This window comes from Dipodomys ordii, unplaced genomic scaffold (assembly GCF_000151885.1).
Source record: "Dipodomys ordii isolate 6190 unplaced genomic scaffold, Dord_2.0 Scaffold86, whole genome shotgun sequence".
Classification (NCBI taxonomy): Eukaryota; Metazoa; Chordata; class Mammalia; order Rodentia; family Heteromyidae; genus Dipodomys; species Dipodomys ordii.
Window position 1 is genome coordinate 3,552,775 of NW_012267302.1, and position 16,375 is coordinate 3,569,149.

Below are 16,375 nucleotides of genomic sequence, written 5' to 3' on the forward strand. Positions count from 1 at the left end.
GAGTTCAATGTTTAGCCTATCACAGAACAGTCCTTGGCCTAAGACTTCTAGCATGTCTACTTCTCCCCACCTCACACACCCCCATTTTCCTCTTGATCAATGTCTCTACTTCTGAGGTTTGTATAACATGAAGCACAGTCCTTTTAGAAGTGCAGTGTAAATGAAAACATTGACTGGCTCCAAAAGATTTGAACACAGCAAATGCTTTGTTGTTGGTTTTTGCAGTCATGCTGCTGGACCCAGGGCCTTGTGCATGCTAGCAATTACTCGAGCACATAGCTACATCTCTGGCTGCAAGCACAAGTTGTTTCCTTTTTCTTTTTGGTGCTAGTCCTGAGGCTTGACCTCAGGGCTTGAGCACTGTACCCGAGGGGTTTTTTTTTGTTGTTGTTGTTGTTTGCTCAAGGCTAGTGCTCTACCACTTAAGCCACAACTCCACTTCCAACTTTTTGGTAGTGGCTTTGAACTGTGAACCTCAGATCTCAGCCTCCTGATTAGGGAGGTGTGAGCCAATGGCTGCCTCCACGTACAAGTTTTGGTTGTTGAAGTTGGATTTAGGCAGGACTGGCATGGAGAAGATGTGACACGTGGAACTTTGGTCTTTCTCAGACAAAGCTGCCTTTTGGAGAGGGTTGCAGGACAAGATGAAGAAGAAATCATTTAATCCTCAGTACCTGAACCCCAGATCCTCTCTCTTGCACCCAGAACCAATATCACTGATATGCCCCTGACCTCCTTCCCCCATTAGGGCTTAGCACGGACTTAGACATCTTCCTTAGGTAGGCTGCCAAAGCAACCTGGATTGTTGCAGACCTTGGGAATATTAAGCCTTGGCCTACAAACCACCAGAAGATCTCCTGTGTTTATTATGATGAACCTTTTTTATTATAGAGACAGACTGAATTCTCTTTTGCATAAAGAATCTCTGGATTGGGTCGGGGGATTCACCATCTAAAGATTACCAGGCTGGCTCTCCCTGCCCCTGCCTCAGCTAAGTCCCTCAACCCCTCCCTTCCCCTTAGCCTGCTTGTTGACATCTCAGGGCCTCTGGAAACAGCAGAGGCAACCATTCCCAGGACCAGACTGACTGGGTCACACTGTGTTGATGGAGGGTCAGGGCTCCTGGCTGCTCATTGAGTCACAGCCGCCCTGTCCCCCGCCCTAGCCGGTTGTCTAGAACCTGAAGCTGACGAAGGAAGCCTGAGTTAGGGCAGATATCTCGGTGGGCCTGCACCGTCTGGATGGCCTCTACGAGCGTCATGTTCTCGCAGATCATGAGGAAGGCCAGGACAATTGTGGCAGATCGGCTCACTCCCATGGCACAGTGGACCAGCACACGACCTGTGGGGAGACCCAACCCAGCATTAGCCCCCAGCCTCACCTACCTCTTTTGGCCTTGGGGAAAGAGACATGTAGCCATCTCTGTCTGTGTATGTGTGTGTGTTTGTGTGCACACGTGTGCACGTGCACACACATGCATAGATTCTTCAACTTAGGGCCTGGGCACTGCCCTTGAGCATTTGTTTTGTTTTTGCTCAAGGCTAGAGCATTACCACTTGAGCCAGCAGCTCCACTTACAGCTTTTTTCTTTTTTTCTTTTTTTTTTTTTTTTGCAGTTAGTTGAGGATAAGAGTCTCACAGACTTTCCTTTGAACTGTGACCCTCAGATTTCAGCCTCCTGAGTGAGCTAGGAATGAGCCAACCAACCCCTGGCTTATAGCCATCTTTTTTAGCTAGCATCTTGGGAAACCTACACTGTCCTCATTCAGGTAGGCAAATGAGATGGACAGAGAGGAGACTGGCTTAAAGACAGTAAGAAGCAGCAGGATCGAGGTGAGAAACAGAATTCCCTTCTCTTGGTCTAGGCTGCTTCAGCTGATATCCTTTGGGATTGGGGACCAGATGGAAGGGGAGATTCCTGAACTCCTGGGGCCTCCTAGATTTGCATCAGATTACATGTCTACTTCCCTCCCTTCTTCACCTTCCCCTAGTACTGCTCCCCTTTTTCCCTCCCCCTGCATCCTGGGCCAGCCAGCTAGGGGTCTTTGCTAGGTTTTGTGCCTTCTGCCCACTGCCCTCTTCCTGCTGACCATCTGACATTGTTAGTTTCCAGGGTGTCCCCGAAGAGACACTAAATGGAAGAAGCTATTTGCCCCATAGGGTTGCTGACAGGGTTGGTGTTCTACACAACCCACCCATCCTAGCTCATTAGCATTCTCTGGCCCCACCCACCCACTGCCTTCCCAGCAGCTCACCTCGGGGAGAGCTGAGGGCAGCTCGGATGTGTTGAGCAGCAGGCAGAAAATAGACACTGAGGTCGAAGAAGGGGTTATCATCAGCTTCAATGCCATAGTACTCCAAGGGCAACCCACGGTAGAACTTGGCACCTGTGTCCACTTGAAACTTGCCTGCAGCAACATTCACAACGTGGGTGATGCCCAGCTGGACCAGCCGGTTCTTGTCCCGGGCAGCATACCTGAAGGAGGGGCATGAGAGGAATTATCAGGATCTCAGTGGTCAGCTCTGACTGGCTTGGACCTTGCCTGTCACCCCACTGTTCCTCTTGAAGGGTGGAGATTGGAACCAGTCAACTCTCTTGATAAAGGGGCTCCTCTAGGAACATTTGTTTTCAAGGGCAGTTTGCCTGTATTTACCAAAAGCTATAGAACACTACATGTACTGTGTGCTCCAACTATTCCTCAAGGAATAGAATCAAAGCATGACATCTACTCATGAGGCTGAGATCAGGCTCATACCTGTAATCCTAACTCCTGAGGAGGTGAACATTAGGACTGTGGCTTGAGACCAGTGCGGGTAAAATGTCCATCTCAACCAATAAAAAGCTGGATGTAATTATTGAGAAATAACTAAGCAATAAGGGCTGGGGGTATGGCTCAAGTGGTAGAGCACTTGCCTAGCCAAATGCAAGGCCCTGAGTTCAGACCCCAATCTTGCCTAAAAAATGATAATAAGTATGCCCACAGACATGCATAAAATGAATCAAGTGATATTTAAGACAGCTAAAAATCATAAAGTATGAACCTGTTAGTATCCTATGATAAAATATTAACCTTTCTCCAATGTTTTGTTTTTCACAGTTTCATTTACTCAAGCAATCATAGTCCAAAAATATTAAATGGAAAATTCTAGGAATAAACAAGTCATAAATTAAAATTGTTGACTATTGTGAGTGATGTGTTAGATTTTGCACTCTCCTGCTAAGCCATGCCCCGGATATGAGTCTTCCTGTTGTGTATAGTGTTCACTATGTATATTCTACTCCATTTTTTAGTCACTTAGAAGCCATTAGCTATCAGTTTAACTGTCATGGTAATGCAGTGTTCAAGTGATCCTTACTGAACAGAATAATCATTCTATTTTGTTACTCCCTTACCCTGTCTAATTTAGTTCATTATATTCTTTTTTTCTTTTGATGATGGTCCTTATGCTTGAACTAAGGGCCTGGGCACTGTTCCTGAGCTTTTGTGCTCAAGGTTAGTGCTCTACCACTTGAGCCCACAGCTCCACTTGCAGCTTTTTCAGTGGTTAATTGGAGATAAAAGTCTCACAAGCCAGGTGCTGGTAGCTCACTTCTATAATCCTAGCTATTCAGGTGGCTGAAATCTGAGGATCACACTTCAAGCACAGCACAGTCAGGAAAGTCTGTGAAACTCTTATCTCCAATTAATCACCAAAAAAATCTGGAAGTAGAGCTATGTCTCAAGTGGTAGAGCTCTACCCTTAAGCAAAAAGAATTCAGAGACAGCACCCAAGCCCTGATCTTAAGCCCAGGATAGACATACACACACTCACAAAAGTCTCATGGACTTTCCTGCCTGGACTGGCTTTGAACTGTGATCCTCAGATCTCAGCCTCCTGAGTAGTTAGGATTACAGGTGTGAGCCACCAGTGCCTGGCTAATTAAATTTTTAATAAGTATGTATGAATAGGTAGAACTTGGTACTCTCTTTCGTTTCAGGTATCCAATGAAGATCTTGTGACATACTTCCCACAGGTAAAGGGGAACACTGTATAGCTACATTTAGAAATACTCTGCAACCAATAAGATGTGGTTGGTAGATACAGGTAAACAAAGGAAGACCATTATGCTTATCAAGTACCTGTGAAACCACAAGCTACAGAATGTGTTGCTACAAACTTTTTTTAGATAAGGACATATAAGTCACTGGGATTACAGAAGGACCACCACATCAGATCTGTGATTCTTCCAATCTTGGCTTAAGTAGCAAAGATTACAGTCCTAAGTCACCAAGCCCACCCTCATCTGTGTTCTATTTCCACCATTAAAAGTGCTAATAATAGCCAGGCGCTGGTGACTCATGCCTGTGATCCTAGCTACTCCAGGAGGCTGAGATCTGAGGATTATGGTTCAAAGCCAGCTCTGGCAGGAAGAAAGTCTGTGAGACTCTTATCTCCAATAAAACACCAGAAAACCAGAAGTGGCTCAAGCGTAGAGCGCTTGCCTTGAGCTGAAGAGCTGAGGGACAGCGCCCCAGGCCCAGAGTTCAAGCCCCACGACTGACAAAAAAAAAAAAAGTGCCAATAATAGAAGAGGAAAGGAAAATGTGGAAAGAGATGGTGGGATGCAGAAGGTGTCATTTCTGTCTTTCAAGGTAGAGGCTGATGCTGCCATTCGCATGGAGACACCATGCCCCAAGATATTACTCACGCATCTCCCAAGAAGAGGTTAGGCCAGACCTCATTGATGTGATTGAGTGTGGAGGGTCGGCGGACCCACAGCAAGCGTTGCAGGGAGGCCAGTGTGGGTGGCTGGTAGAGGGTCCCCCGGATCTTCGACTTCTGCAGTGACTCCATCCTGGAACAGAGGGGACACTGCAGTGGCTTGGAGACAGGTACTCCAGGGCTGGTCCTGCTGACAGGGAGGCCCAGGATACTATTCCCAGGGGCCCCTGGGAAGGTGTGGGAAGGATTTCAGAGGTTATTCATCAGCTGAGCTGGGCTAAGACCTAAAACCTTCTCCTCAGCAACAAGGGAAACAGAACTCCCTGTTACTGCCATGACATTGGACAGATACCTCTCCAGCCCTTACCCAGGGCCACAGATGTTGAAAACTTTAGCTTTGGGACTTTAGGGTTCTCTGGTGGTAGTACTAGTCTAGATCTTAACCTTTAAGTGGCTGGTCAGTTGGGACTTTGTAGACATGGAAGCCCCAAATAACTAAGGCTGTCAAAGTCCCCCTACCTCAATCTGGGCAACTTATCTCAAGTCTTTTCCCCCCACGACTGTTTCCAGGACTAGTACCCAGGCCTCCAGCACTTCCCTTTTTCAGGTGCATGAGATCAGAGCCCCTCTCTGGGATACAGGCCAGTGGATATGAGCTTTGTTAACTTTTCTATCCTGAAGGAGCTGGTCTCCCTTCTCTAAGGCCTCCCTGTGGTATCCTTGTTTTATAGCTGGACACCGAAGTTCCAGGTTTCTTTTTTTTTTTTTTTTGGGTCCAGTCGTGGGGCTTGAACTCTGGGCCTGGGCACTGTCCCTCAGCTCTTCAGCTCAAGGCTAGCGCTCTACCACTTGAGCCACAATACCACTTCCGGCTTTTTTCTTTTTGCTTATGTGGTGCTGAGGAATCGAACCCAGGGCCTCAGGCATGCAAGGCAAGCGCTCTACCACTGAGCCACCTTCCCAGCCCCCAGGTTTCTTAAGTGACAACACAAGGTCATGTAACTGAGTAGGGCTGGGGTTTCAATCCAGTCCCCTAAGTCCTAGTTTCCTGCCCCAACATTTCACTTGCCATGTTTGGGGATTCCATAAAGCAGTCGCTAACAATTGTGTCTTCTCAGGGGGCCCCGGCTTAGCTGAGCTACACATCTTCCTCCAGGCCCTGGGCTTGTCCTTCTTACCCCCACGACTCAGGCCCATGTGGCTCCGTAGCCCTCACCCGGGTGGGGTGGGATATGTCTGGAGTCAGGTGACTCAGGGTATCCGAGACCTTGCAAGGCTGGGCTGGCAGTGGCACCAAAACCTGAGTCTGGTGCCGAGACTGGAAGGAAGGCTTGTCTTGGCCAACTGTCCCTGGTTCCCTCAACCAGTAACTAGGGAAACTACAAACTGGAAAGAACATCTTTTCCCTCTGGTAGGCAGTGCCAGGACCAGAAAGAGAAATGGGTACCCAGGAAGCCACCGGCTTGGCCAGGCTCACCCAGCATCGGGGGGCCGGTGAGCAGGGTGGAAGTGAAGATCCAGATTTTCCCTTCATCCCCCACTGTGACCTCTCAGGGCAGGCTAAATGGCCTGCCACCTAATTAGGGCATGGTCTAGGGGCTGGGAATGGGGGACTAGGTACAGGGACAGGACTAGCAGGTGAGCGGAACAGGGTTAGTCAGATTCTACCTAGAACACAGATGCTGTGAAGCGCTTAGAATTCCAGGTGATGACTATGGAGCCCTGTGGGGGTGGGGAACATACAGGGGTGGGAAGCCTGTAGAGATGGGGAGACCATAGAGGTAGGGGACTTCATAGGGTTTGAGGTGCCCATGGAGGCGATGTTAAGACCAGATCTAGGCTACTGTGGACTGAAGCAATGGGTCTTTCAAACCCTAGGCCCTCTCTCGCCTTGTCGTCTCTGTGGTAGAAGGCTTTTGACCAGTAACCCTCTGAAGATGGAGGAACTTTGAAGGGAGGGTGGAGACACTGGTTGTGTCCCTTGAGATTTCAGTCATAACTGATTCTGTGGCCAGGAGCAGGTCTTGGTCCCTGGCTAAGCCAGTTTCCCTTTCTTGATTAGCTAAATAAAGGTCATGGCTTTGCCTGATCTTCCATTCTCTTGGCTTCAGTCCCCAGCAAGAGAGAGATGTATCTGTTTGAAGTAAGGACAGGCAGAGGGCAATGGAGTTATGTTGTGAAAGGAAGTGAGGGAGAGGGGAGCTGTGGGAACCAGGGAAAGACAGAATCCAGGGAAGTCCTGCAGTCTCAGCTGGAACCAATAGATGGGGCCACACAAGCTTTCAGCTCAGGCTTGTTGAGCCTGTCATGGGGTAAGGCCGCCCCCTGGTGGCCAAGTAGATGCCATACACCCCAGTTATTCCTGGGAGCAGGCAGCTTGGCTCTGGCTGAGTACCCAATCCTGCTCTTTCCAGGGGGTTAGGGATGAGGAGCTGCCTCGGCTTCTTAGAAGACCTAGCACTGGTCTAGATAATGGAGCTTTTATTTGGACCTAGGAATACTCCTGGTCATGTCCCCTCAAGTCTCACTCCAGATGCTCACCCCAACCAACTGCTCTGGCCCATTGGGGTCACAGTCCACCTTGTCAATCAGACCCACCTACCCTGCAGCACTCAGGGAATGGGATTCTCAACTACAGCTCCTCTAGTTTCTACCACCCCTGGCCCTGACCTGCAGAGGGCCCTGTCTAAACTTTCGTATAGCCTCAGCAGGGTGAAGCTGGACCTTGATGTCCAGCAGGGTTAGGGCCCTGAGTGCTATACTCCCACTCATTCTGGTGCTGGCCTGCTCCCAGCTCTACCTTTCATTGACCCTGACCCTGCACTGCTGTTGCTTATAAGGACATACCCTTGCCTTCTGTCTCCATATGAGTTTCCTCTCTAGCTTGCTCTCCCTTTGCCTGTCTTCCCCATTCCCGACCCTCCACCCCCAAACATGACCTCCTGCCTGCCATTTTATCCTCAGGCCAACCCCAAGCCTCCAGGGTAGATGTTAGCCATCCACCTCAGCTGCAACTCCTAGAGACATTTTCCCAGCTGCCAGCCCTCTTTGTAGAGAGACACAGAACAGGCCAGGGTAGAGACCTCAGGGTAAGTAGTGAAGACACTGGGGAAATCTCCATAACAGTGACAGACAGGCAGCTGTCGGGTGGGTACTATGGTACAGTCTTGGAGGGGAAATGGTGTGAGTAAAATTCTCAGGTCTTCTGCTTGTGTCTATGTGGCCTTCTCTGACCTACTACCTTCCAAAATTCAAAATTTAAAGTGCTACCTACATGATCTCCCTCACGCTAGATGCCTGATAAATAGTGTGCTTTATTATCATCAACACCAGAATTGCTTTTACCCTTTCAAGCCTTGGCCATATTCCAGGTAAAGGGACACTTGCCTATGGGGTGAGGAGGTTTGGTCTGTATCTCCCAATGTTATATTGAGGTTTATTTCTCTAGCAGTAATTACAACATGCACCAAGCTGAGTGCTCATGGCTCATATTTGTAACTCTTACTACTTAGAAGGCTGAGATATGGAGACTCATGATTCAAGGCCAGCCCGGGAAAAAAAGTTTGTCGGATCATCTCCTAAGTAACAAAAAGCAGGATTGGAGGCATGGCTCAAGTAGTAGAGTGCCAGGCGAGGCCCTGAGTTCAAACCGCAATATCATATTTAAAAATTCAATTCTATCATGCATGTGTTTCTAATGCATTTATAAGACTATCTCTTTGTTGCTTTGTATGTCCCTCCCCCACAGTATAACCCCTGCTTTCACTATATTTGATGTCAGTATAACTTGTGGAGGAGAGGGGGAAAAAAAAGTTGTTTAAGGATACAGGTGGACCTGATGCAACAAAGAGAAGTATAAGTTGTCATGTCCAAAACGAGCTTTACAACGTCGGCCCGGGGGGGGGGGAAGGGGGGAAGGAGAAGGGTTGGGATTGGGGGGGAGGGGGGAGGCTGGGAAGGGATGTGAAGGGTAAACCAAAGGAGGAGGCTGCAATGCTTGGTAAGAAATGTACACATTATCCTGTCCATGTAATTGTAACCCCTCTGTACAGTATGTTCACAAATAAAAAATAAATAAATTTAAAAAAATTCAATTCTAAAAAATAAAAATAAATCAATTCTAGCTGGGTGCCCTGAAATCCTAGCTACTCAGGAGGCAGAGATCTGAGGATCACAGTTCAAAGCCAGCCTGGGCAGGAAAGTCCATGAGACTCTTTTTGAGCTCTCTACCATTTGAGTCACACTGCCACTTCTGGTTTTCTAGTGTTTTATTGGAGATAAGAGTCTCACAGACTTTCATGCCTGAGCTGGCTTTGAACCGTGATCCTCAGATCTCGGCCTCCTGAGTAGCTAGGATTACAGCCACCAGTGCTGGTCCATGAGACTCTTATCTCCAATTAGCCACCAGAAAACCAAAAGCGGTTCTGTGGCTCAAATGGTAAAGCACTCGCCTTGAGCTGAATTGCTCAGGGACAGCACCCAGGCCCAGAGTTAAAGCCCCATGACCAACCAAAAAAAAATCAATTATATTTGTTACCTATTGAGAAAATATATACTACATGTCAAACAAAGCTCAATGCTTATGTTTTCTCTTGGAATTTTCTCCCCCCCCCCTTTTTTTTGCCAGTCCTGGGGCTTGAATTCAGGGTCTGTTCTCAAGTCTACTACTCTACCACTTGAGCCACAGCACCATTTCTAGCTTTTTCTATTTATGTGGTACTGAGGAACTGAACCCAGGGCTTCATCCATTCTGGGCAAGCATTCTACCACTAAACCACATTTCCAGCCCTCTCTCTGAATTTTCACAGTGCTCTTATGAGGCATGTAATATCATCCCCATTTTATAGATGAGGAAATTGAAGCTCAGAGAGATTAAGCAATATGCTCAAGTTCACATGGCCAATCAGTATCAGAGTTAAGACTTACAGCAAGGTCTTTCTGACTCTCATGCTTCATCCATCCCTCTGCTTCTGAGTTATTTGTCCCCAACGCATTCTTCTCACTTGCCCATCACTTAAAGGTACACCCCATTACCCAACATGCTCAGGGACCCCTGAATTAGGAGCAATCACTCACCTGTGATGGTATCTGGCCCAGGCTGTGGTCTTTTCTGATGAGCAGTCTGGGCTGCCAGCGTCCAGCCGCCTGTGTCTGCACTCTTGATGCTGTTTCTATTTTTTGATTTGAGTTCAATTATAAAGCATGCTGTTTGCTCCCTCTCCCTTTTCATCCTCCCCCTGCCACTCCCAACTTGTCCACTGGTCCCGTATCATGGTCAGAGCCATGCTCAGCCAGGCACCTTCCCCAGGTCCAGGCTTCAGTCCTAGTCTTTCTGGGCATCAGCTCAGAGAGGTCTGCCAGGGGTATGTGTATCTTTAGATGTGGGCAGCTGGGCAGGAAGAAGAAAGATGAAGCCATCTTAAGATCCCTTTTGGTAGGCTGGGGTTTTAGCTCAGTGGTAGAGCACCTACTTGGCACCCATAAGGGCTTGGGTTTGATCTCAGCATTGAAAAATACATAAACCAGACAAACAGGCTCAAGCCTGTAATCCTAGCTACTCAGGAGGCTGAGATCTGAGGATTGTGGTTCAAAGCCAGCCCAGGCAGGAAAGACCATGAGACTCCTATCTCCAATAAACTACTAGGAAACCGGAAGTGGCGCTGTAGCTCAAGTGGTAGAGCGCTCGCCTTGAGCTGCACAGCTGAGGGACAGCGCCCAGGCCCAGAATTCAAGCCCCACATCCAACAAAAGAAAGAAAGAAAGAAAGAGAGAAAGAAAGAAAGAAAGAAAGGAAGGAAGGAAGGAAGGAAGGAAGGAAGGAAGGAAAGAAAATCTCCCTTGGTCTAGGCAACAGTGGCTCACACCTATTATAATCCTAACTGCTCAGGAGGCTGAGATCTGAAGATTCAAAGCCAGCCTGGGCAGGAAAGTTCATGAGATGCTTATCTCCAATTAACCACCAAAGATTAAGACATAGAGCTATGGATCAAGTTGGTAGAGTGCTAGTCTTAAGTGAAAAAAAACTCAAGGCCTGCATCTAGGCCTTGAATTCAAGCCCTAGTAATGGCACAAGAAAGGGATGGAAATGGAAATGGGAAAAGGAAGGGGAAAAGGGAGGAAGGGGAAAGGAGGAAAGGGAGAGGAAAAAGAAAGGAAGAGAGAGGGAGGGAAGGAGGGAGAAAAGGAAAGAAAGAGAGAGAGAAAAGGAAAAAAAGGAAAAGAAAAGAAACTCTCCCTTGGCCTTTGAGGGTTGTGCAGAGCCAGGGTTGAAAGTGAGAGTTGGATAGATCTATGGAGGGGGACTGAGAAACACCGAGTCCAGAGCATGCACAAACTGATGGCATGGGTAACACTGGTGTCACACTAGTCTCAGGGGCCCTTAGTTGGGGAATGAAGAAGACAGGATTGGCCAGAAATCAATATCAGTCAGACTTAGGTGGAAGGCAATGCAGCCAGGCACAAGTGGGTACAGAGCCAGACTTTAGACCAATGCCATTCTACAGTCAGAAGATTGGTCCAAGAACCAGTCTTATTTTGTGTCATGCTTTCTCCACTCAAGGATGCCAAGTCCCAGAATGATCCCTGACATCCCTGGCCAAGGCCCTACTCTCTCATGGGGCCAGGAAGCTGTTCTTTAAGGGCTCCCCAAGGCTGATTAGGATAGCTTAAAGATCTTGGATTCGGGCTTAGGAGAGTGGGGGAGGTGGTTGTGATCAATGGCTGTCAGAAGCATTTAAAATGCTCCTTCTAGGGAACAAGGGGATTCCCTAGCCAAGGGTTCTCAGGGGTTGGCTGAGAGGTCAGCTGACTCTCACCTGTGCAGACTGCAGACAGTGGCTGGGAGGAGTGGAAGGACACAGGAAGTGGATGGAGTAGTGGGCTCCAGAATGGGCCCCATGCCAGGCTCTCACTGTCTTCTGGGCATCCACTGGGGCCAGAGCCTCCAGCAGCATCAGCAGGGCCAGTCCCAGGGCGGCAGAGTGGCAGAGCCCTATGGCCAGGAATAAGGGCTGTCTCTGGAAGAGCGATAGAGTTTTTGTTATAAGCTCGTAAACAAAGGCCTAGGCTGGCTTTCACATAAATTAGCTTCTGCCTTGAATCCTGTTTGTAAAGTCAAGCAAGGGCATGTAGGTACAAGGAGAGATGAGGTAAGTTTGGTGTCCATGGTTTATGGAGGGAAAGATCCTCCCTCCACAGCCCCCTCATCTTTATCCCTGCTGGGTACAGCTGCATAGGCTGTGCATTGAACCACTCTTGGGAGCTCCAATGACACAATTGGTTGGATGGCACTTCCACAGGTTGTGCAATGCTGCAGCCGATGAATTACCAGTTGCCTGATGGGCAAGATGCTGAAGTCAGAGGTCAGGGTGTGTTAGGCTCCAGGCTAGGGAAATAGGGTGATTAGATATGATTAGAGATCTGCTGCTCTGCCAATTTTCTTAATCTGGTCCTGTGGAGACAGAGCAGGCTTAGGAACTTACCATTCCCAATGGGTACAGGTTCCCTCTTGGTCATTATACCAGAGAGCTTGCTCACCTATACCACAGGCCCAGCCTGTCTGGGCTTTTCCCTTAGTGGGAAGTGATGGTGGCCCAAAGCAGGTTGAAAGGCCCACCCCAACCCTTCTTCACTTTCCTCTTCTGTCTGGTGGGCTCGAGAGACACTAGGCAGGGGTCCTACCAGGCCCAAATGAGACCTCGGGTAGACTAAAGCTTGAGGAGTGGACCAGGAAGGAACCCTTTCTACCTTCACCTCCAGCCACACTCAACCCTGCCAGCCAAACCCATCACACATCCCCTGCCCAGGTTCTCAGCCAACTTCTCACTGCCAGCAGCACACAGCTTCACCTCCCTGTGTCCCTCCTTACCTGGCCCCTCAGCTCCGGCCTGTGGCCCGCAGTTGCTGGTCCAGCTGGCAGAGCTGTCGGAGAAAGCCACGGTTGGGGAAGATCCATCGGTGCTCCCTCACAGTGACCACTGCCTGGCGCAGGGACAGCTGCTGATACAGCATGAGGTAGGCCAGAACCAGGGTGGCAGAGCGGCTCACGCCTACTACACAGTGCACCAGGACCTTGGCTGAGGAAGAAGACATCACAGTGAAAGACCCACCCATTGGCTCGGGTGGAGACCCAAGTTCCATGGTTGACTCTGCCTTCAGTACACTCTGAGACCCTGAGCAAGTCACTTAGCTTTTCTGGGCCTCAGTTTCCTAGTTTCTCAAATAGGTAAACCATCACCTGTTTTGACTTATCTTGGGATGCAATCAGGACTCTGCATATGACCGAGCATCATCACCTCAGAGAACTCCCAGCCTTCGGCATGAGCAACACAGACTTGCCTTTGGTCCTTTGAAGCTGTCATGGTCCTTGACCTCTAGTCCTACCACATGCTATTCCTACTATCTGGTAAATGTTTCCCCTAGTCTGACTAACACTTCTACTACTAATCCATCAAATGGATTAAATCCTTCAGCCTGAGACATGGCTTCCTCCCACAGGCTTTCCTCACTGCTCATGTATCACTTGAATCACAGAGCAGCTCTTCATTTTTACATATGGCTTAAGTGGAAATTGCTAAGAGGGAAGTCCCTGTATCCCTGTCTCTCTGATCCTCTGGGCTGTGTTCCTGTAGCACATGTGTTCACATGAGCCCTCTCATATCAGTACCACCATTATACAATATGACTGGCAAGTTCCATGAGGGTTAAGGTTAAGTCTGGATTCCCAGAATTTAGTTTAGTGGCCTGGCACACAGAAGCTACTCAATAAGCCAGACGCTGATGGCTCACACCTGTAATCATAGCTACTTAGGAGGCTGAGAGCTGAGGACTGCAATTCAAAGCCAGCCTAGGCAGGAAAGTCCCCATGTGACTCTTATCCCCAATTAACCACCAGAAAATAGGAAGTGATACTGTGGCTCAAAGAGGTAGAGCTCTAGGCTTGAGCAAAAATGCTCAAGGGCCAAGGCACTGTCCCTGAATTCAAGTCCCACAACCAGCAAAAACAACAACAAAAAGAAGATCCTCAATAAATAGCTGATGGTTGAGAACAAAATGGATGAGAACAAAAAAGATGCCAAATTGTTTTGGATGTGAAGCAACATGAGTTATAGTCTTCTTATTTCCATCATGTGGAGGAAGAAACAAGTCCAGAGAAGGATATTGGCTTATCCAAGGTCATGTACTAAGGGCACAGTTGTCATCCAGGATGAACACAAACCAGGAGTTCCTGGCTCCTTGATGGTACCTGGGGTATTTAATTTCCTTGCTTTTTTTCATTTGTAAGTACCTTGGGGCAAACATGTGGGTATCAAATGGTGATTCTGCAAGCCTGAGTGAAGCAATGAAAGAATTGCTCTGCTCTTTGGGAGATTTAGCTTCCAGTCCCAAGGCTGTCCCAAATTTATGATGTTATTTCAGCCTGTTTCTACAACTGGAAAGCAATGGGATTAGATAAAAAGCTGGAGCATAGGTCTAAAGCTGGTGGCTCATGCCTATAATACTCAAGAGGCTGATATTCAAGTATTGTGGTTCAAAGCCAACCTGGACAGAAAAATCCAAGAGACTCTTACCTCCAATTAACCAGCAATGTAAACAGAAATTGGATCTGTGGCTTAAGTAGTAGAGCATCAGCCTGGAGTAAAATAACCAAGTGCATGAGGCCCTGAGTTCAAGCCCCAGAATTGACACAAAGCTGGAGCACTGAGTGGAGGGCTTTAAGGACCAGGGACAGGAGAACCCGGATGACTGATTGAAAACAGAACATCTTCCCCACTAATGAGAAGGATCTTACCCCCAGGTGTGTTGAGGGCACGGTGGATGAAGTCAGCTGCAGAGGAGAAGTAGGTGCTGATGTCGAAGTCAGGGAGGTCGTGAGCTGGCACCCCCAGGTAACTCACACTGCTGCCATAGAAGTCGGGGCCCCCCTGACAATAGAGGCCCCCATGGGCAGCATTCAGCACATGGGTGATACCCAACTTCCACAGCTCAAAGCGGTTGTTTGCAGTGGCCCTGGGGAGGACAGGAAGGGCGCTGGATGCTGGCTGATCAGTAGGGTCCAGGAAGGAAGCTTTGCTTCCTCTCTGCTTTGGGAGTATGAAACTGGAAGGGTCCAAATGAAGCTAGAATCTGGCAATCCCCAACTGGGGTTTGTAGGCCACAGCTCTACCCCCAGAGCTTTCTGGTGGGAAGGGGTTATCTCTAGACCCTCTGCTCCCTCAGATGCTCTATCTCCAGCCCAGAGAAAAGGGATTGTTTCAGCCCTGGGACAGGGCTGCCCCACCCTTTTTGCCCTATGCCATCCCACACATATCCCACATGCAGCCTCTGCTGGTCACCACCTCATACCTGACTCTAATCTGCAAATATTTAGAGGTAACACCTTCTCTGATTCACCTGCAGTCATGCTTCTCCACCCACTCTATCAGGAAGACGAAGGCTAGGACCAGAAAGTGGAGGGATGGATCTTGGTCTATCCTCATCTCCTACCCTAAGTACTATTTCCTAACCTCTATCCCACCGATTAGCTCATTGTCCTGGATAAGCTAGAAGATTCCAGGGACTTTGGGGACTCTCTGCAAAAATCCTGTCCCCCTAGTGGCTGAACCTGGTCATTGAGTCTGGGGTGTAAGAGTCCTGGAGAAAATCTGGCCATGGGAGTCTCTAAATAGAAAAATTATCCCTTCTTCTCACATACGCCTATGCCCAGAAAAGAGCTTAAGGGCCACTTCTCTTTCATCTCACCCCATACCTCAGTGCCAGCGACTACTCACGCATCTCCTATGAAAAGATTGGGCCAAACTTCATTTACTCGGCTGCAAGAGGCCTTCCCCGCTCTCAAGAGCTCCTCTAGCTGCAGGACACTGGGACAAGGAGTGGCTTCCAAGTCTTCCCTTGGCTCTGGGAGCGAGGCTTCAGCCATGGGCCAGTCTGCTCACCCCTCTACCTCTGTGGTCATTCCTCTCTGCTTCTCCAGTGTCATTCCCCTTCTCAGAGATTGGCAGGAGCAGGTGGGACAGGAGCAAGTGACTCAGCAAGTACCAGGGGCCTCCCGAGAGGACAAGACCTGTTTTTCTCAAGCCAGTTCCATCTCCAAACTCCCTGAGAACCTGTGTTATACAGAAATTTGATCAGCAAGATACACAGAAGTCATACCTTGAGAGGTCAAATCAGAAGTTTTTATTAGAAAGCCAAGAACTGCAAGTGGACTCATAACCCCTAAACCTTGCAGCCTTGTATGCAGTTAATACAAAGCTTATAAAGGCAAAAATCACATGATCGGTATGAGAAACTACACCTAACAAAATTGTATTTTACAGAAGCAAAGCAAACTATCTGGAGGGAACAATTAGGGCACTCAAGGGCCAGTTATCTAAAGGAACAATCAAAGACAACCAAGGACAAGTACACTCTGGAGCAAAATTTTCCTGGAGCTAAACAACTGACACATCTGCCATTCAACAAATGACCTATATCACCTCTATAGTTCTCAGAAAGTCACCATCATCTATGAAGATGTCAAGATCGTAGTCAGGACAAGACTATGATGAGGACAAGATGGTGTTACTTAGATCCAGTATCCATATTTCACCTGGAATCAGAACCTTGAATGTTGCTACCTTGATAAACCTCAGTTTCTTCATCTGTAGAGTAAGGTTAATCATACCATCACCAG

The 16,375-nt window shown here is 48.3% G+C and overlaps 2 protein-coding genes across 2 annotated transcripts; both read right to left on the reverse strand.

Moving 5' to 3' along the window:
* Window positions 1-960: 960 nt before the first annotated feature.
* Window positions 961-11,679, reverse strand: LOC105992656. Its single transcript, XM_013025615.1, has 5 exons — window positions 11,520-11,679; window positions 9,781-9,875; window positions 4,691-4,837; window positions 2,256-2,476; window positions 961-1,341 (listed from the first exon to the last, which is right to left on the reverse strand). The coding sequence occupies exons 1-5, from the start codon at window positions 11,655-11,657 to the stop codon at window positions 1,139-1,141; spliced, it is 804 nt and encodes a 267-aa protein (XP_012881069.1). The 5' UTR covers window positions 11,658-11,679; the 3' UTR covers window positions 961-1,138.
* Window positions 11,661-15,708, reverse strand: LOC105992657 (dual specificity protein phosphatase 13). The gene is made up of 4 exons (XM_013025617.1): window positions 15,474-15,708; window positions 14,495-14,712; window positions 12,572-12,779; window positions 11,661-11,720 (listed from the first exon to the last, which is right to left on the reverse strand). Exons 1-3 carry the CDS (start codon window positions 15,620-15,622, stop codon window positions 12,580-12,582), a joined length of 567 nt encoding a protein of 188 aa, XP_012881071.1. The 5' UTR covers window positions 15,623-15,708; the 3' UTR covers window positions 11,661-11,720; window positions 12,572-12,579.
* Window positions 15,709-16,375: the final 667 nt, after the last annotated feature.